Source organism: Montipora foliosa, chromosome 2, assembly GCF_036669935.1.
Source record: "Montipora foliosa isolate CH-2021 chromosome 2, ASM3666993v2, whole genome shotgun sequence".
NCBI lineage: Eukaryota > Metazoa > Cnidaria > Anthozoa > Scleractinia > Acroporidae > Montipora > Montipora foliosa.
Window position 1 is genome coordinate 42,650,233 of NC_090870.1, and position 20,000 is coordinate 42,670,232.

At 39.9% G+C, this 20,000-nt stretch overlaps 1 protein-coding gene across 5 annotated transcripts in view; it reads right to left on the minus strand.

Moving 5' to 3' along the window:
- Positions 1-20,000, minus strand: part of LOC137993166 (uncharacterized) — a 22,938-nt gene that overhangs the window by 39 nt on the left and 2,899 nt on the right. For 3 of the 5 annotated variants that reach the window (XM_068838863.1, XM_068838861.1, XM_068838862.1), the window contains exons 2-15: positions 18,665-20,000; positions 18,104-18,217; positions 16,641-16,740; positions 13,460-13,975; positions 12,855-12,920; positions 11,325-11,495; positions 10,893-10,990; positions 9,948-10,077; positions 9,190-9,296; positions 8,043-8,138; positions 6,482-6,644; positions 4,791-4,871; positions 3,531-3,829; positions 1-1,822 (exon numbers count right to left, since the gene is read on the minus strand). The exon at positions 1-1,822 is cut by the window's left edge; the exon at positions 18,665-20,000 is cut by the window's right edge. In XM_068838863.1, the coding sequence (XP_068694964.1) occupies positions 3,549-3,829; positions 4,791-4,871; positions 6,482-6,644; positions 8,043-8,138; positions 9,190-9,296; positions 9,948-10,077; positions 10,893-10,990; positions 11,325-11,495; positions 12,855-12,920; positions 13,460-13,975; positions 16,641-16,740; positions 18,104-18,217; positions 18,665-20,000 (3,259 nt within the window). In that variant the 3' untranslated portion in view covers positions 1-1,822; positions 3,531-3,548. Of the gene's footprint in view, positions 1,823-3,530; positions 3,830-4,790; positions 4,872-5,779; positions 5,936-6,481; positions 6,645-8,042; positions 8,139-9,189; positions 9,297-9,947; positions 10,078-10,892; positions 10,991-11,324; positions 11,496-12,854; positions 12,921-13,459; positions 13,976-16,640; positions 16,741-18,103; positions 18,218-18,664 lie in introns of those variants that run through there. The other 2 variants (XR_011121822.1, XM_068838864.1) reach the window with 2 other exon arrangements.

Here is a 20,000-nt window from a genome sequence, read left to right on the forward strand (position 1 = left end):
TGTTCTTTAATCGTAAATGTTAGCGCATATTTCTTATTTTATTATTTATCTTTTCTATTATATATTTTTGTATTATTTACAGTTATTATTAGTTTCACAGGGCCCATATTGATACAAGTTGTATAACTGAAATGGTTGCCCTGTATAAATACAGTAGTCTCGCCCAGATTGTTAAACTAATCGCTTCAAATAGAAAATATATATATATAGAGAGTCAACTCTCTCATTGCGACCACTTCTCGTAAGCGACCACTTCGTAAACAACCGTTTTGTCTCTCAGTTAAATACTGTTCCCAAAGCTCTCTCGTAAGCGACCCCCACTCAAATTTTTAAAGCGACCGCGACCACTCTTTAGGCCAGAAATTTGACATATTCTTTTGTTTTCTGTGTCTTCTGTGTCTTCGAAGACGCACTAAACTGGAAAGTTCGTCCAGACGCATTATGCGTCTAGTGCCCGTCTTTATACTAGACGATTTTAACAGACGCAGAAAAAATGTTTGCCCAAGTTCGTCCAAGACGAATTATGCGTCTCATATACTTCGTCCCGTCTCAGTTACACCAGACGGATAACATAAGAGACGCATGATTCGTCTGGACGGATTATACGTCTCTAGTATAAAAACGGCCATAAAATGCCAGTGCTTTCAATCTTTTCTTTAAGCCATGGAATAGAAATGTCATTGTCTTCGTAGAAAATGTAACTGCAGGGAATTTCCAGTCCATAACCTGCTCCTCGATTTACACGTTTTCCTGTTATAATGGCCTTTCCATTGTTAGTCCTTCGTTTCAAGAATTTGCTAACATACTGAGACATTTGTAGTGGTATGTGGCCGACAATTTCCTATGACACGGTGTTGGGATGTTCGGCTTCAGTAAAATTTCTTGACAGCGGCCTCACTACTGCAACTACATTTCCATCTTTTTCATTCAGTGGCTCACGGTCGAATGCGACCGAGTAATGTAAATACATTATTAAGATTTCAAGTATATGCACCCCATGTTTGCCGTTGTTTTCCTAGGTTTTGTTCGGTTTAAATTTCAGGTGATTTTCATTAACATGAGACACACTGACAAGTACTGTACACTCCACTCTACTTTTCCCGAAATTTGTTGCATGTGGAATTTGAATGTGAAATTTGTTGCATGTGAAATTTGTTGCAAATCAAATAAATTAGTTTCTATTTGCCTAATTTTAGCTGATTAGATAATATGTTTATGTAATTAATTGATCAATCCAATGTTAGACTTATTTTGTTGATCTTTCCCGTAAGCGAGCACTTTGTCGTGCACCAAGGTTGATGGCTTACGAGAGAGTTGATTATATCTAGCAAGTTAAAAAGGAAACTAGCTCACTTCCGGTTGCCACTCGTGGATCAAAAACAACGCATGCTTGCTCTCCGTATTTGGAAGATTAAGCACGCCACGTTTTTGAGACGCGGACGGCGATCGGAAGAGAACATTTCGCATTCCAGGACTGTAGTGTCTTCCCCCAGATTTTTTAAATAATCATTTCTTATGGAGAAAAGATACTTACTACTATAAATGTGGTTGTGACAAGACAAGATAAAAGGGGAAAAAGCTCACTTCCGGTTGCCGGCCGCGCCTCAATAACGTCGCGTTGCCTGCGCTCCATATTATCTCTATCAAAAGAGCCATTGAGTCAGGTGACCATGGGTCATAATTATTCCGTCTCACGACTCTAATCCTCAAAACTAATCACCAGTCCTCCTTCCGAAACCACGGGTACCTTGACAGTTTGCAGCGTCATCTGAAGGGAGCGGATGAGAGCTGTGGGAAGGTCACTAGGGCCCACTGACCACTTCTACATTTGGTAAAGAAAGAAAAAGAACGTACTGGATAAAAAGTCTATTGACAGTGGCCAGATCTACAATGCAAACGACAACGAGAACTCTGTCCGGCTGTGTACGTACATTCAAAGTTTTAACAAAATTCTTCCCCGTTCTCTGAAAGCAATCTGCTTCAAAGGAATTTGCGGGCACGCAAAAGAGAGTATTAACATTGTCTTTCTAAGTTCCTCTAAACTCAGCTACGAGATTGTGCGGTTACCTTGAGAAAGTTAAAAGACGAGAAAAATTGATGAAAATTTCAAAGCGTGAACTAGCATGTTTAAAGGACACTTTCCTAACCGTAAAGAGTAATGACGAGGCTTAAGGCGGCGAAATACGAGATACAAAAACCCTCAACTTGTCGCGCAACATTGTTTCGTTGCAAGTTTTGGTCGATGTTTCGCGTTTTTCACCTTGCATGATCAACTTGACCCGCAACAAAAACATTTGTTGCGGGTTGAAGAAATGCAGCACGCTGATTGGTTGATTTGCTAGTACACGTGCACAATTGTTGCGCGACAAGTTGTGAGCTTGATGAAAAACGAGCAACAACGCCAAAATTTGTTGCTCATAGTAGACCCGCGCTCTACTTTTCGCAACAACTTTCTTCAACCCGCAACAAATGTTTTTGTTTCGCGATAAGTTGATCATGCAAGGTGAAAAACGGTAAACATCGAGCCAACCTTGCAACGAAACAATGTTGCGCGCCAAGTTGAGGGTTTTTGTATCTCGTATTTCGCCGCTTTTAAGGGTCAAACGCTACGTATTACGTGTAATAACAAATTTGTTCGTTCAACAACTTAGAACTTAAAGTGAAGCTATGATCCTCGCAGTTATGAACACAATTTTTGTAAAGAAGCCTAAAAAGTTCAGGACTTCAACGGGGTTTGAACCCGTGACCTCGCGATACCGGTGCGACGCTCTAACTGACGTTGGGAGCTGGTCATTTGTGGGTTCCAATGTTCCCGTGAGGAATGAATCAACGATGAAATGATATATGAAATGGATCATATATGAACTGCGGATATGAAATCAAGTGAAGCTATGATCCAACGTCAGTGGCTTCATAGCTCAGTTGGTTAGAGCGTCGCACCGGTATCGCGAGGTCACGGGTTCAAACCCCGTTGAAGTCCTGAATTTTTCAGGCTTCTTTACGTAATTGCAAAAATTGCGTTCATAACTGCGAGGATCATAGCTTCACTTGATTTCATATCTGCAGTTCATATATGATCCATTTCATATATCATTTCATCGTTAACTTTGAACTTGTTGGATGCAGGTCATAGGACGAGTATCAAACAATCTTCGACTGCAAAATGTGCTGATTTCGATCATTCATTATTTGTCCAACATTTCATCAAGCTGAATGGCGTTTCGCCAAATACATGCTCGATTAACAAGTTTAAACTGCGCAATAGAGCTAGCTTTCCTTAAATTCAGGAGCAAATTATTCCATAAATGGGTTCCGCTATGACTAAAACTTCGTTTCACGTAATTAGTACAGTTTCGTGTAGACTAATTAACACGCGGTTTGTTCAGAGCAAATTTTGCCTCGAGATTTCGCAAGTACTTTTCCGCGAGCCGTTCCGTGATAAGTCCAATTGTCATGCAACAATGCTGGTGTGTTATGAATAAATACCGATATGTAACCCTAACCCCACTTGAACTTGAAAAGTAACTTACCTTGTAACTCGGTTTGAGTTAATAGTCACTACCAGTCCCTTGAACTGTTTTGTCTCCAGCAGTCGTATTTGTCGTTGAGGTCTCCGTTGGAGAGGAAGGAATGGAGTCAACAGGTGTTTTCTGTTGTAAATTCTGTCTAGATACTCTCGTTACGAGATAACTGGCATCTTGCATCCAGCGAAGCTCAAAGTGTGCGATTTCAAATTTATCGCCCAGATAAAAATAGCAGTTAGATCTTTCTTTCAAGCTTTGTCGGAGTTGCTCGGTGTGACTTTTGGAGAAGAAAAGTAGTACGCCGTCTGCAGAAACATTCAACAGTTCACTATCAGTATCCTGTATAAATTTGACGCGTCTGATACCGTTAAACAATATGCTTAACATGGAGCCTCACAACCAAATTTTAATTTGTTTCCTTTATTTTGATTCTACGTGCACGAGAAAAACCCAAGTGCACCCGGGGTGTTTCGGGTAGAGAATCGTATTTACTTTGTGACTGATGGTTTTGCGTCGATTGAAATCGCAGTGATAGAGTTGTCACCGCACAAACTGAGAACAACCTACCAGGTATTTGCGAGCAATAGACTAGTGAAACATTTGACAACCTGAGCTTCACGTTCGTTTACGGCAAATGTCCGGTTGAAATTTGCTGTTTGCTCAAGAACAATGAAACCTATTCCATTTCAGCTCCTTTCTTTCCTTTTACTGAATGCTGTCCATCGAGTAATAACAAGAGAAAAATAAGGATTTTTTAATCAGAAGACTTCTGCATATCCATTGACACAATCCTACAGGAAATCACATCGAAATTGATGTACGCGGGTTCCGGACGGGTTTGCGTGAGCCGGTCCGGAAAAAAAGTCCTCAAGACCCGTTGGAGCAGTTCGTTAACAAGATTTTTCTTAATCGTTGTTTTTGCGTTGTCGGCACAAAATGAAGGACAGCAGGTGAATACGACCACAGCGAATTTTTTTATTCAGATGGACTTTGGGATAATGTGCTTTCGGAACAAGAATCTAAACTACTTTCCAACGACTGCTTAAAATAAATTTCATTGCTGGGCATAACGAGAAAACGTCGTGAGGAAAACAAAACTTCGCCTCGTCATAGGATAGAAGAAAAATTGGTCGCAGCTCAGTGTCCGTACGGCCACAAACTCGTGCCAAACATTTTTCCCTCAGGCCCTCCTACTAAGTCAATAAGTTCACTTTATGGTTTTATGACCAGTAGAAAATAAAACCTAAGCTCTCTATTGATACTTACCGTCCAAAAGTTCGCCCCCAAAGCAAAGAGGGGAAGAAGAATCCACTCCAAGATGAAGCATCAAAAATCCAAGACCTACAACTAGATATGAAAAAAACAAAATTCAAGTCACATTAAGTTGAAGTGCACAGAATATCTTCTCTAAGGGCAATTATTAAATTCTCAACCTCGCTTGATGCACTTCTTGTGCTCTGATTGGTTTACTCACTCTCGGTTATCAGCTCATAATTTATATGTTAGTTTGACCTTATGTAGCAATTGGTTGTGCTAAGCGTTGCTAAACTAAATTTTTTTCGCCGGAGACCGAAATTTCTCTCTGAATACATAAAGCAAAAAAACCCCTTTTTCTGGAAACTTTGGATCAATTCCGACGTCTAGAAGTATACAAAAGGGCAAGAAATGTTTTTGTGATGAGCCTGCGTCTGTCTGACCACAAGGTATTACACAACATCGCATTTTCATCAAGTTTTCTCGATTTTGCTCGGATTTTCTCGCTTTTTTTGTTCGTATTTCGTACTTCCAAACTTTTGGAGTTTAAGGAATTTAATAAAACAATTATTCCAGTCGCGTATGTTCGATATCAGACTGGTTGTAGCCAACTCGGCGCTACGCGCCTCGCTGGCTATTTACCATCTCATATCCAACGCTCGCTCATGGAATAATTGTTTATTATCTCTTTGATCAATTGTCATGGTCATTGTGCGGGTGTGGTAGGTGGTTCAGTTTGAACTCCAGCTTCATGGCATACCAAGCCTCCGTGGCCCATCCAGGCGGCCAGAATTCGAAAATTTAATTCTTATCTTATCGTTTATCCCGCGCAGGCTGTATCATCAATGCCCCTTGCTGACGAAAGAAAGTACATGTACGCGAATTGATACTACAATGAACAATTCATATAGCACTGGACACCAAGTGGCCCCGTTCAGGTCGTTAAAACACAACTGAGCTCATGTAATCAACACTTCATAGTCTTTCTCAGGGTTCCACTACGCTGCAAGACTCACGAATGCGAAAAATGCCCGAGTGAAATCTGGTGCTACTCACCTCCAGAGTTCGCGCGACCGTTGTTCCTGCGCCTACAAGTAAGCCCTTTGCTTAGGCACACAATTCGTCGTATCGATTGATTTCCTTTCATTTGCCTCGTCCTAAATTTACACCAAAAAAACTCGCGATCGTAAAGCTATACTCCCTTCAAAATTTCAAGGATGGACTGATAAAGGTCTAATGTACACTCCATAATAAAAGGGTTCGTGAGTCGCTCAAACAACGAATGCCTATACATACGAAACAGATGTCGGAATATCTTTTGTTTCAAAATCTCATTCCTGGGGCGTGTCGCGTGTTCTGAAAGACCACAGAGATTAAGCCTCACGCTTATGGGCAAATGTCGGACTAAAATTGTCGTTTTGCCAAAAATGGAGGAAACTCGTTTGATATGAGCTCATTTCTGGCGTGCAAGCAGCAGGTATCATGCAAGTAACTTTTCAAAAGAGAGAGACGAGTTAAAATAACATAATTTTCACGCTTTTATGACAAGCAGCAACCCACCATTTCGCGTTTGCCGTTTTACATTAACGCGATCCTTTATCTCTCTACTTTCACACAAACCACAAAAGACTAGACGCGACAAGGACAACGTGCAGTCTGGACTTCAAACACTCACAGGATTTTTCCTTATCAAATTACGTTACCTGATGAGTTTGATACGTTTCTAGATGATTGCACGTATTTTCCACCTCGTATTTTGCACAGCACGACCATGCAGTGATCTACATACGGAGGTTTGTCAGAGAGCAGAGGAACGGTTGCTGTTTGGCTCTCTTTCTCTACCAGACGGTCGAAGAGATCCACGACCTGTGAGACATGCGTAAAAAGAGGACTCTTACAGAGGAAACTTGACTCAAAGCGGTGCCGTGGGAACGATAGTACCCGAGTCCACGAATTTATATGGCGCAAAATCCTCGGTCCAATGAAAGATATTCATGGCCCACATACAGAATAACGACAGTGTGATTACGAACTTTGGGACACCGAAATTCCGAGCCAAGTCCCCATTCCCTCCGCGGCAAACCGTCAAATTGAGCTTCCAATTTCTTTTGGGGAGTGGAGAACAGGACCCAGGGAGAGAGAAACACATTTTTTTTAATTTCGTCCTTGTAAAATCACCATTTTTTTTTTTCTATTTTTTTTTTTTGTTTTTCCCATTTCTCCTTTTCTGTTACAGAAACTGTTTGGGATACTACAGATGAGGAAATATGGAATCTAGGTTAAATGCATCCTCAGTAAGTTGGTACTAGTTTGGGGGAAGGCTGTTGAACTTGTGTACATTCAGTGGACTAAAATGGAAAACGGCGTTGACTGTCCTTTATTTTTCATCCACTTAACAAAGTACAGTCTAGTCTAGTCTATTCTACTCTGCTCTCTTGAGTAGGCCTTTATTGGTAGTAGTCGTTGCCGCTAAACTGAAAAAGTTCCACAATTGAAATGCATTAAATTCCCCCTTCCACAGTCTAGCTTGGCCGGGAGAAGAAGGATTTTAGTTACCTTAGAGTGTGCTATTTTTGTCGATTCACGCCGTTCTTTGGGAATCCTTTTAGGTACAGTTTGAACAAAAAATGCCCTTCTCACCCACACAGTAGCATTTGTTCAGCAAAATAACAGACCTATAGTCAACGGCCGCACTCCAGTAGTTGTGCGATGTATGATCCACTCCCCCTTCTCCACGGCTGCCATTTCAACGCTCTTTTGTTTGCACTCAAATCAGCCCTTTTTCATCGTTCAAAATACAACGAGAGTTTTAACTTAAGCGAGACAAGCAAAGGTGCACTGAACGCAAAAAAATAAAATAAAAATAAAATAAAATTCGAGTCAAATTAACAGTGAAATAAAAGTCAAACGGGTATGGGATGGATCCATTTTCAGCAAGTCCGCATGTGACTGTAAAACTAAGTTTCAATAGACCAATTCGGCTAACTCAATGTTGTACCCAATTCAAATCTCTCGGGGTTAAGATTCTTTGTGTGTTCAATTTGCATGACAATGAAGCATTCACATTTAAATGATATGGAAATTCTTGGAACAAAACGTTTTATTCCCAGAGGAATTGAATTGGGTACAACATTGAGTTAGCCGAATTGGTCTATTGGAAGCTTGTGACAGAGAAGATGAGCATTCTAAATCACCCATTACGCATCATGAGAAGTTACTCTACACATTTCACTGCAAAGTACTTCTCATAATCTCATAACATACCGCTCGCTGCCCGCTGTTCGGAATCTGCAGAATGACTTTGTTGTCCTCTTTGACCACATACAGGCCGGGGACAAGTGCTTCAGGGACACTGGTTTTCTGTGGAAAGAAGTGGCTAATTCACTAGTAACAAAATAACATTCGGAGAAAAGAAAGCCAGCGTCGACATCAGTGATTAGGTTGCTGGACTTGCATGGGGTTACGCCTGCGCCGAGCCGAGTTCCATCCCCCCTTGGGCGGGGGGGGGGGGGGGGGGGTCTTGAATTTAACTTCATCAGTTTAAGTCAAGTTAACGACGCCGTTTTTCCCTTTTCTTAGTTCAATTACTTGGCAAAGTGAACAGCGCGAGGGCCGTAGACTGAACTGGAAAGGCTCGATCAAGCGTGGTTAGAAGGATATTGAACATGCCTCGCTTGCTAAAAAGGTGGATAACGTTACCCACCGGATAAATCACTTTCCAGCGGATAAACACTAGCAAAACCAATTGACTTATCCAGTGGATAGTGCTATCTACCCTTCGAACAACTGGGGCCATATCTATAGATCCTTAATTCATGCAAAAATATATATATATCTAGCGAACTCACCGTATAATACGGTTCACTGAACGCGCGTATACTGATACAATAAACACCCACATATAAAAACAAAGATTTTTCCAATTTAGGCTACATAGGTTCTTATAAAAATGGTATTTACATTAGTTTTAGGCTATCTAGAATCTTAAATTGGTTCTTACTTCCACAAAAGATATCTACTCTATGATACATATGGTATGACTGATTTCCTCTGATGAGGATGATCATCCCTTTTATTTCAATCATAACCATGAACAAAAGTTTTAAACAAGATCTGTGCAGTTTAAAATTTGTTCCAGACGCTTGAAATTCCAAGGTCCTTTCCTAAAATAAGAACCTGTTTAATTTTTTACGCTTTACTGGTTCTTATGTAACGGGGGTCTCAAATGAAATTTTTGGCCTAACGTCTTAATTTCTAGGTTCTTATGTGTGGGTGTTTACTGTATCTAAAAAACATAAGGCCCAAGTTATACAATATTTTACTATGACCGACAGTTCTGAAAATCGTTTACGATGATCAGCGGGCGGATACACGTTTAACCAGAGGGGCGGGGTAACTACCTGTTACTTACCAAATACTTGTCCATAGCAGACAAAGTATGATAGAATCTGTCATCTTGTCCGTTGCCAAAATTCACTGGCTTACGATCTCGAGAGCTCCACAACGGAAATGGGAAACCTGAGGGACAAAATAAAGAAGTTAGCATTACTAACTTCGAGCCAGTAAAAAATGGAGGTCACTGCACTAAAGCTGCTTGTTGAATCAGAGTTTTCACTGAAAAACCGATGTGCATACAAAGCCATTTGGCTGACTCACAGATTAAGCCCCGTCTACACGAGCAATTGTTATGTGACTAGGACATTTGGCCAATTTTAATGTGACAAATGTATTCGTTGAAATGCTGGCGAGTTAGCTTTTATGTGACAAATAAAAGCTGTCAACTACGAAACATTGCTCTGCAGACGACTCGTCACATAAAATGTGGCAAATTCCTGCCTCTTTGTGAGCGCCACTGGAGAACAACTAGGCAACCTCGCCTTGTTTATGCTTTATCTCTACTGTCCAAAGGCATTGCTGGTCCACTCAACTGACTATCTACATGATCATGACCCACTTAACTGACTACCTACACGATCAAATGTATTTGCCACATAAATTGTCACATAAATGCTGCTCGTGTGGACTGGGCTTCAAGCAAATTAAATCAATTAACTCACAAATTAAATTGAAATGAAAACACGCCTATTTGTTCAAAGCAGGATTAGGAACTGGGGAGGAAAGATGGCTGAGGGTTACACAAATTTCCTGCGGCACAAATAAGTTCCTTACTTTTCATCTCGTAGCCCAATCGGAGAAGAAGTCGACCGGGAGTAAACATAGCAGCAGGAAGTTCACACCTCTTGATTAAGATTCCGTACAGAAAGGGTGTCTTCATGTCCTTTAGTCCGAGAGGTTTAGGCTGTTGTATAAAAGAAAAAGCTTGAGTTCTTTCAAAGCGAAAAAAAAATAATGCGTCACGTATCTAATAAGCGTCTAAAGGCCATGACTATTGTTGAGGGAAAGCAGGTAGAAGATTGAAATATTCAAGCGTGCTAATTATGCAGATAATTGCTATTTGACGGCCGAAAGAAACAATCGCTAACGGGCTGTTTGTGTGTTTGGCAGTGGGTGTGCCGTGGGGCGACTGGAATCGGAGGTTTTCACACATAACAGATATTTCCGTAAGTTTCACGATTCTTTGTGTCAGTGAGTTAAAAGACGCACTTTTTAGGGCTATGAGCACTTACATGTAAAGTGCGCCTCGCGTAAACTTTCTCTTGTTGTAAAAGCCAATCAGAAACGCTCATTTTGGAAAATTAACCAATCCGATTGCGAGAAAGTTATAGACAACGCTTTCTGTTTCTTTGTGTCACGATCTTGGTCACGGTCTGAAATAACCATTTCTCTGACATTGAGAACTGTGGTAAAAAAAACAAATCGAACGTGGTTCAGCGTGTCTGTACTCTTATCGACAACGATAAGCGTCGTCACGGTGGTCGAAATGTCCAACATTTTGACCACTGTGACGAATGGGGACTAGGGTCGAGCCGCCTCGACCCAAGTCCCATTCGTTTTTCGCACACAGTTTTCTTCGCTTTCCCGACTATCTGGGAGCCTAGAACAGGCTAAGACAACGCTGAACCACATGCGATTTGTTAATTTCCCTACAGGGGTACATGGAGTAAAAACCAAAGGAAAGAAAGTTAGTGTCCCTTTAAACGAGCTGCCATTTACCTTAATTTCACTTGAGACGAATAGGAAACCAGCATCACTGCTACTTTCAAGGAACTGTTTATTACTTGACAAATAGTTGCCATGCTCAAAATAATTTCCTATAGGAAATAAATACGCCAAAGGTAAAAATATACAGTAACTTCAGGGTGAAAACGTGGTTTTCAAAACCCTCTCCCTTAGAAGAATTCAGATTGATCAGGATTGGGATCAAAATCCGCCAATCACAACAACAACAACACTGACCACTAGCTATATACACGGATGCAGCGATTGAGGAAACCCCCGTCCAGGACAACCAAGCAATCGTCTCTGCCAGATCACTTACACAACGGGCAAGTACCCCCTCGACAAATTAGAGAATTCAAAAGATGTCTAGCGACAAAAAGAAGCAGAATAAATGTGAACTTCGGGGAGCAGTGATCATGCACATACCGAATTTGGAAGCCAAGTATAGGATTCCTTTGTAGACGCGCAAAACTTCCTCAGGAAAGATGTCCTCCTCCTTCCTAACCTCTAGCATAACCACCAATTCCGAATGGTTGACCTTTTGGAGTCCTTGACTCTTGAAGCACCACACCATAAGCTCCCTAGTTTTCTCCTTTACTGCAAAGATTTGAAAAGATTGATCGTTACATGCAATACAAATACAAATAGAGCACTGCAACGGCATCTCAGAGGTCATGGGCTCGAATCCCGTTGAAGCCGCCTGAATTCTTCAGAGACAATTGCAACTACTTACGATCATTTCTCCCTTACGACGTCCATAACCCGCACTTTAATACATAAATTTATTTCCGTCATCGAGTCCTTCACGGGAAGACATAACCCAAGCAAACTGACCTTGGGGGCACCCAACGTCAATTTTCGCAAAATATCTGTTCGGAAGACGATTTGAGATCTAGAATTTTCGGAACATTTGTTGTAAAATTAATTTCTTGCTTGCCTGCCTCTCCTAGGATTTTCGAACATCTGAAAAATGGTATAATTGCCCATTTTTTAACGGATTTTTACCCTAGAAAGGTCACCTAGAATTTTAGGGAGCCTTTTTTCTGGCTGAAATTTTCGAAAAGGTTAGTTTTGATCCCTATAGTTTTCGGATCACTAGACGTTCAGCTAGGAAATCCGAACAGATGAAAAATTTTTAGGGGATAAGAATATGCCTATATCTACCATTTAAATACTAAAATACGTTTAACAATGCTATATTCTCGTTGGGTGCCCATTGACCTGCTCTCAACTCAGTGGCTTCATAGCTCAGTTTTGTAGAGCATTGGACCGGGATCGCGGAGGGGTCATGCATGGTTTCGAATCCCACTGAAGCCACCTAAAAATTTTAAGATATCTAAAATAAACAAGTGCTCTAGTTGTCCAGATTGAAGTGCGACGGTCATTTCTCTCTTACACAAATCAAATCTTAGGATTAGGTGCTTCCTTTTAAAGGCTATCCTGGAAGAGGAATACACAGCATAGTCAGTAAGAGTATTGCTTTTGGACACTCTTCGTTTTCGATATGAAGTGAATACAATTCTTTTTCCTTTGCTACAGTGCGTGGGATTAAGAGAATCCAGGATGCTTGGAATACTAGGAATATGCGTTATCTTCAGGGAACCTTGAAAAAGAGGAAATGTCATTCTTAAAGTAAATCGTGTCCAAACTATTCCCGAAACTGGTTCCCACATTACCTGCGCGAGAACAATTCTGCTTTTGGAATAACCGTTCTTAATATTAAAGAGGTGACTCCATCATTTGCGTTTCTCTGTACTATTTTCAAAATATTAACCCTGTTTCTGGAAAAAAAAGCCCAATTGCACTAGCAGCATTCCATGTTTTAAACACGAGCACGAGACTTAATGTGAACTCTGAAAATCAAGCGGATTTCGCCAACATGCATTTTTTATGTCAAAGTGCGCTTGTGTTCATCAACAAATACGATTTACTGTATCTTTGATGTCCTGTACTTACATCTCATTTTCTTTACATTGACAAAGAGTTCTGGACCAGCTTGAATTATTACACCATTTGGCAAATCTGTCGGAAAACGACGCCAACAAAGCAGAAAAAAAATAGTTAACGGGAAAAAGTACAAAACAAAGAATTGTTCCGCAAATTTACACAACAAAGGAGTTCTCTCTACGAGAAATTGTATGCGAATATCACCATCGAAATGACCCGAAAGAGGAGAATTCAAACAGAGGACTTCACTCAAGTTCTAAAATTCTTCTGGAAGTGTGCTTCACAAGTCCGCCGCTACATCTTTAGATGCTTTATTCCTATTATTATTTTTATTACTTGGGGTGCCATAAACAAACTGCAGCAAGCACTATTGCTGACTGGAGCACAAAGAGGGCGAATAACTCAATGAGATCATTGTATTTCTTGTCCACTGTTTTGCTGGGTCTTTAGGTTTGGACCGGGTATTATCAAAAAAAGATATTACATTTGGTTTCCATTCAGCCTGTGATTGGTTAAATATGGATTTCTGAGCCAATCAATTTGCTTTCAAATCCAAATCCAAAAGGAATGCTTTAGTTCAGCTATACTGACTTTCCAAGCAGTTAACCACTAACCTCTCAGATCTTTTGCCAAAAACTTCCTTTGTTCCTGTAAGTTATTTTTTTCTTGTGTTTTCTTGCGCCAGCTGGTCCTTCCTGCTCTTCTTAATGGAGGCTTTTCCTTGCTGCCTAGGTCACCCTCTCCAGCAGTAACCTTCTCAGTAACCGTCTCAGGCTGTGGATTAATTATAGTCTGGGATGCCTGTGGTGGCGGCAAAATTACACCCTGGAAATTCTGTGGTTGCTGGATCATAAATTGGGAATTCTGTGCCTGAGGTTTCACCACACCTTGTGGCATGATCACGCCCTGTGAAACTTGTGGCTGTGGCATGACAACACCCTGGGATGCCAGTGACTGAACTGAACCTGGTTTCCTTGAATTCTGTACCGTGACAACCTGATTTATGGCTGTCTGCTCAAAGGGTTCTTCTTTTTTTTGCATACTTTGTGACATCTGTTGCTTTATTCCAGAGCCCTGCTGCAATACACTTTGTTTTGGTACAGCTATACTTTTCCTCATTTTTTGAGAAGCTAATTGTAATAGAAGAAAGACGTTAATGAGCACCAACCTTCATTGCATAAATTAACACATACAGGTTTTCCAAATAATTTTATCATAAATTAGCACTGTAATAAAATACTGTATTAGGGCATGATAGGGTCTTTGGTCAGGAAATACAATAATAATATTATTATTTTCATTTTTGAAAAAATTGAAGGAATGCAGCCAGGATGAGTCATGATAAAAAACTTGAATGGGCGTTCTCTGGCAAAAAAAAAACATTAAAAATTGCAAGCTTTCGACCACTAGAGTTGTGGTCTTCAACTGCCAAAAAGATGAATGAAGACTATTGAAGATCACAGCTCTAGTGGTCGAAAGCTTGCAATTTTTATTGTTTTTTAGCCAGACAACGCCCATTCAAGTTTTTTATTATTTCATTTTTGTTGCACCAAATTCCATGAATGAACATGAAAATTCCAGGTGCAGTGATAAAGCCCACACAAGGCATGTTTGAGAAATTAACTGCAAATGGGTTGTTCCAGAAAAAATCCACACCCCCCCCCCCCCCCCCCCGATGGATGGGATTCTGGAAATTCTCGCAGGAGGGGGGGTCAAGGACCCTGGAAATCCAGGCAGGAGGGGGGGTTGAACTCGAAAAAGTCTTCTGCAGGGGTCATCTGAACCGATAGTTCACGCGATTCGAACGTTTAGTTTGGTGACAGTTTAGCGCTCTCAGACCCTGAAAATAGTAGAAATATTTTGTTCACATATTTCTCACCTGACATAAATGATAATCTAAGTTCCTTTGCAGGTCTTTTTATAGCAGAAAATGCGAACAAGATACTAAAGAAAGCGCAGTTGCAACAATATTGCAACGAAGAGTTTGAAACGCCTGACACATTTTTACTCGTACCCAGACAGAGCGTGCCACCGTTGTTTTGTGTAATGATACTAGTAAAGAAAGTAAACAATTGATTTACTTTCACACCTTCTCGCACTTTGTATTCGCATTTTGTATTTAGAAAGTCAAGTTTGAGAAAGCAAAACAAATAGGCGTCCCAATCCGCAAGAGCCTGGTGAAGAACCCATGATCTGGATGAGTCTATCGAAATCTGAAAGCCATCTGTAGCCGGTTTTAAAATAATTCGTTGAAAGTTGAAAATATATGTTAAAATTTCGTTTTCGTGAATGGGAGCTGTTTCAAGTGCTTTTGTCTTGGATAGGTTCTTTATAGTACACATTTTGTCTTTCCGAAGCCTAAAGACTTTTGAAACTATGTCAGACTGAGAAAGCTCTTCACGACACGAGTTTGAACTTTCCTTCCACTGCAGATTAGAACTACAGGCTCTTGAAGGTAGGATATGTGACTCTAATTATCCAGTCTTTAAGATATAAAAGAATTTGAACGATAAACAAGTTTAGACTCGTTTTTCAAAAGAGTTTGATAATGTTTGATTTAAAAGTTTTCGATCTTGAGTGGACAAGACTGACGTTATGTCTCCAAAAGGAATGACTATTGAACTCTTTTGTCATGTTCTCTACTAATTGTATTACTTTTGGACCATATTTAGCGCAAAGAAAGAACAAGGGCAATTGATTTTTATGAGCTAAGAATGTATAAACACTCGTTCGCGTCTTAGCATTTTCACTCCTTTCTTTTGTTAGTTCCACACAACAGAATTTTTATATAATTTAGCCAAAGCTTTAGAAATTAAAAAAGAACATCTTCTATATGTGATTGTGTGTATTTTCTATTAAAAATAAATTAAATTTAAGCCTAATATTTTTTCCCGGAAATCCAGGCAGGAGGGGGGGTCTTTTGTGTTGGAAATCCAGACAGGAGGGGGGGTCTTGGGCTTCAGGAAATCCAGGTGAGATGGGGGGTTGTGTATTTTTTCTGGAATAACCCAATGCAGAGACTCCCTGAGCTTAATAAGTCCTTCTTGGAAAAGTGGTTGCTGATTAAATTGAACTCGAAAAGCATACTGATGATGCACAAAACAAAATGAAGTTAGGGTGCATTTGAAATTCACCATTGCTCAACTTCATTGTTTCAGGAAAATCAGTGACAACAGCAAAGACGAACATTGTCATGTAGACATGTTTGCAATGAAAAAAGAAAAGAGGAAAGACCTCTTTCCCACAAAAAGATTGACCAGTGTTTCAAGTCACTGGCCTGCTGCCCAACACAATAATCCGATTATCAACACAAAGCTACCAATGAATGTACTGCTTCAGCACAAAATTCAACCACCATCTACCAAACAAACACCGGTAAGTGCTGGTCCACTGATTTCATTGTGTCAAGAAAACAAAATTTTCATTTCAAATATGGAGCTGACATTGTTTTTTTGCATTATAACAGTACACTTCGTTTATTTCTCAAAACTGAAGACAATTCAATTCTACGCCAGTTGCAGAACTTCAGCTAATTTTGAGCAAAATCAAAAAACGGCCAAAAGTTCAACATTAGGCCCTTTACACCCCCAGCCTTTCATAATCTTATTATTGGTCTGCAAATGTTGTTTGTGTGACTGAAACTAAATTAGATCTGGGGGTTAAATCAAAAGCTTGACAAATTTCCATATTAAAGGAAAATTCTTGCATGAGCTTCTTCTTCTCATAAACTATCATAAAAACAAGCAAGATCAACACTGCAAAGAGTAAAGACTGCATAAAATGAATTTGTGATACCTTCTCTAATAGCCTCTGTGCACTTCGGGCAAACTCTTCCAATTCTGTAATCCATGTAAGGAAATCTGGCCAGTTGTGAAGAACATTCATTACAAAATATCTGTGAATTAATTGTAAATATGACAAAATTTTGTTGTTGTTTGTGTTTCAGAGATACTTCAAAAATACTTCTTTTCAGGGATTCATACAAACATAAAAGGTTGACAATCCAAACTCAAAGTCAGACTGAGGGGCTTAATTTAGCAAGAAGACCTTGAGATTAACAAGCAAGCCACTGGAAACACTCAAACCATGCATAAAAATATTGGGGTTGTCCTTGTTTCAAAGTTGAATTGCCAACAGTTGGTATTGCCTAGACATGTTCATCAAACCTTGTTTTTGAAGGGGTTGTTTCAATCAATCAACTCACTCCATTTAAACACTGCACCATTTCATTTCAAAAACTACACAATGTATGCTCTCAGTTCAATGGGTAGTGTTGCTACATTATCACTAAAAATAAAAACCTACTGCTTACATGTGAATTGTTATTTCCCATACATCATTTTAGACATGTCCAAAACGCTAACCCCTTCAGTCCTGAGATTACTCTGTCTAACACCAAACGATTTACTTGTCAATGGCGGGTGCTTCAGGGATAAAATTAATGGTTTTAATTAACCTTATTACAAGAGCTAAAGGAAAATAAGGAAGACTTGGTTATTTAGAGAGAGAAGCAGGTGGACTGATATTTAGTTTGCGAGGTATGGCTATTTCAGAGGTGCCACATGTAACCTCTGGAATAGTGAAAAGGACCAGCTTCAGAAAATGGCCCTGCAATAAAAAAATATTCATTTTTCATCTTCATTATTTCAGAAAAAAATCTGAAAATTAAGATCAGATGGTATCTTGACCATTGGCTTTTGATCAGTTCCCTTGTCCTAAATGTTATTTAAGTAGTTGTATAAAGTATTTAGCAAAAAAACAAAAACAGCAGCAGACTAGCAACCTTTGTGGCATGATTATGGTGCTGCAGCAAGAATTCCCCTACAAGAAGGGGTTTCTCTCCACTAACTGAAATAACAATGGTTGTTAGAATCAGATACATATAAGTTGTTCAGAAAAACTGTGGGAAATGATTTTTTTTAACTTGACCTTCTGTTGGACTCTAAAGAATGTTCAGCCTTCTTATGGATAGGTAAATTTTTCAAAAACATGATATGTCCACACAATTTTGAAGAAAAAAGACTTTGCAAAGTTTGTTTACCTTCCGCGAGGGAAAGCCGTGCGTCGGTCGCACAAGCTTTTAAGGCTCGCGCCATCAGCCACTTTTTAGTAACCAGATTGCAAGCGGTCAGGAAACTATATGAAGCCACCTTAAATTTTGTTTGTATGAGGCATTTACAATAATTAAAATTAGTTTTATCATTAATTAAAAACAGCTTCAACGATGCTAGCCCTTTACACAGGCAAAGAAAAATTACCTTTCCACATCCTCGACAATGGTGTTTCCTAACAAACACAGTGAATTTTACATTGCAGTTTGAACAGTTTGAACAAGCAGAATCAGGAATCCAAACTGGTCTTTTTCTGCCAGGCTAAAAAATTTTTAAAAAAAGATCAAAAATAAAAATCATGATAAAATAATGCATCCAAAACCAAGGTTTTTCTAAGATTTAACCAAAGATACCATTAACTTTTACTTAAGACAAAAGGGAGAAGTGACCCTTGCACTTATCTGGACAATTTAAGCAATAAATATTATGTCAGTCTACTTGCGACTTCAGCAGAATTTAAAATCATGAACTCTGTGATGTCAGCATAATGCTCTTACTACCAACTGACCTCCAAAGCCACTCAGGTCAATTTCACCATTATATTTTATTTTTTACCAACCCTTTACTATTTTACCTACAGCAAAAGATGTTTGTGATGTACACAAATTCAATATTAGTTACCTCCCATAAATACATTTTTGCCATGCAATAATAATAGTAATACTCTCTTTCAAATGAAATTACCTAAGCTTATGGAATTGAACTTACCACTTTCAGTACTCTTTTATTATGGACTGACTCAGTTCCTTCATTCAAATTTCTATCACATTGAATAGGCACTTCCTTAACTTGGGTTGTGTGTATGGGCTCTTGTGCAACTGAAGTTGCTAATTCAACAAAGCTGGTTGGAGTGTCAGCATATGTAGTCTCAATTAGAGTAACCATGGATTTGCTGGAAAGTTGATGCCTGGGAGACCTGTTTGGTGGTTGACTTATGGCAGGAGAATGCACATCTGCAGCAACAACTAATTCATTTTCTTGCTCAGAAACGTATTGATCTTGTCTTTTCCCATGTTTCTTTGGTGTCAAATCAGGAGTAAATGGGTTTGTTGATTGGACAGAATGAACAGGTTCCTGATAACCTTTGAGTTGCTTAGGTCTCGCACCCTGAGGCGACACGCGCAGTGAAGTAGGAGGTCCAAACAATGACTGCTGGAGTACTTTATCCAGACCCAAGCTTGTCACATCATCGACTTTGACATCACCATTCCCTCTGTCCATTGCTTCCAAGTCTCTTGCAAAAGGATTTGCATTTGGTAAACTTATGCTTGGAAACGTCAAAGAGGTTGCTGTCTTTTCACTGCTTGATACTGCAACGCGTTCTTTGACAGCAGAGAATGCCTTATCAAGCTCTGATGGAGGCACCCACTCTGGCAAGCCTTCAGTTTTGTTTTCCTTCACTGGCAAGGCACTAGTAACTGCCACAACTGCATCTAAAGACCTTTTATTCCCATCCTGTTCATTAAATCCAGATAACTGAACTGAATTCAGTGAGGGAGGTACATCACCAAATCTTTGTCCATGCTGAAGCAAGAAATCTTTGGAATCACCCATAAAGGATGTCAGAGAGCAAGCGCCATTAATCTGATCTAAGACAGCATCTTTGGTTGCATTGTCAACATCATGGGCGGCCAGAGGCAAAATTACTGGGACTTTTGATTTGTCTACATCCTTCTCGCCATGACAAGAACCTTCATTTTCCTTACATGGCAAGGAAGCCAATACAACAGGTTGAAGTACTAGGAAAGGTTGCTGTCCATGCATAACAATCTCTGGCTGGTAATAGAAAGGCATTCTTGATGATTCCTTGCCCTTTTTTGCCAGGATACTACTCAGGGCATCATGATCCAAAAATTCCTGATCTCCTACTGCTTGATCTCCCCGGAGGTTTTCATCAGATGACGTTTGAGTACCTGTTGATAACACTGAGAGCTTTCTTTCCAAGACTTGTTGTGTATTTTCAGTGACTGTTTCTTGAGAGGTTTCCATGTTCAGCACTTCATTACTTGCATCAGAGGCAACAGTTTGACTAAGCACAGTTTCC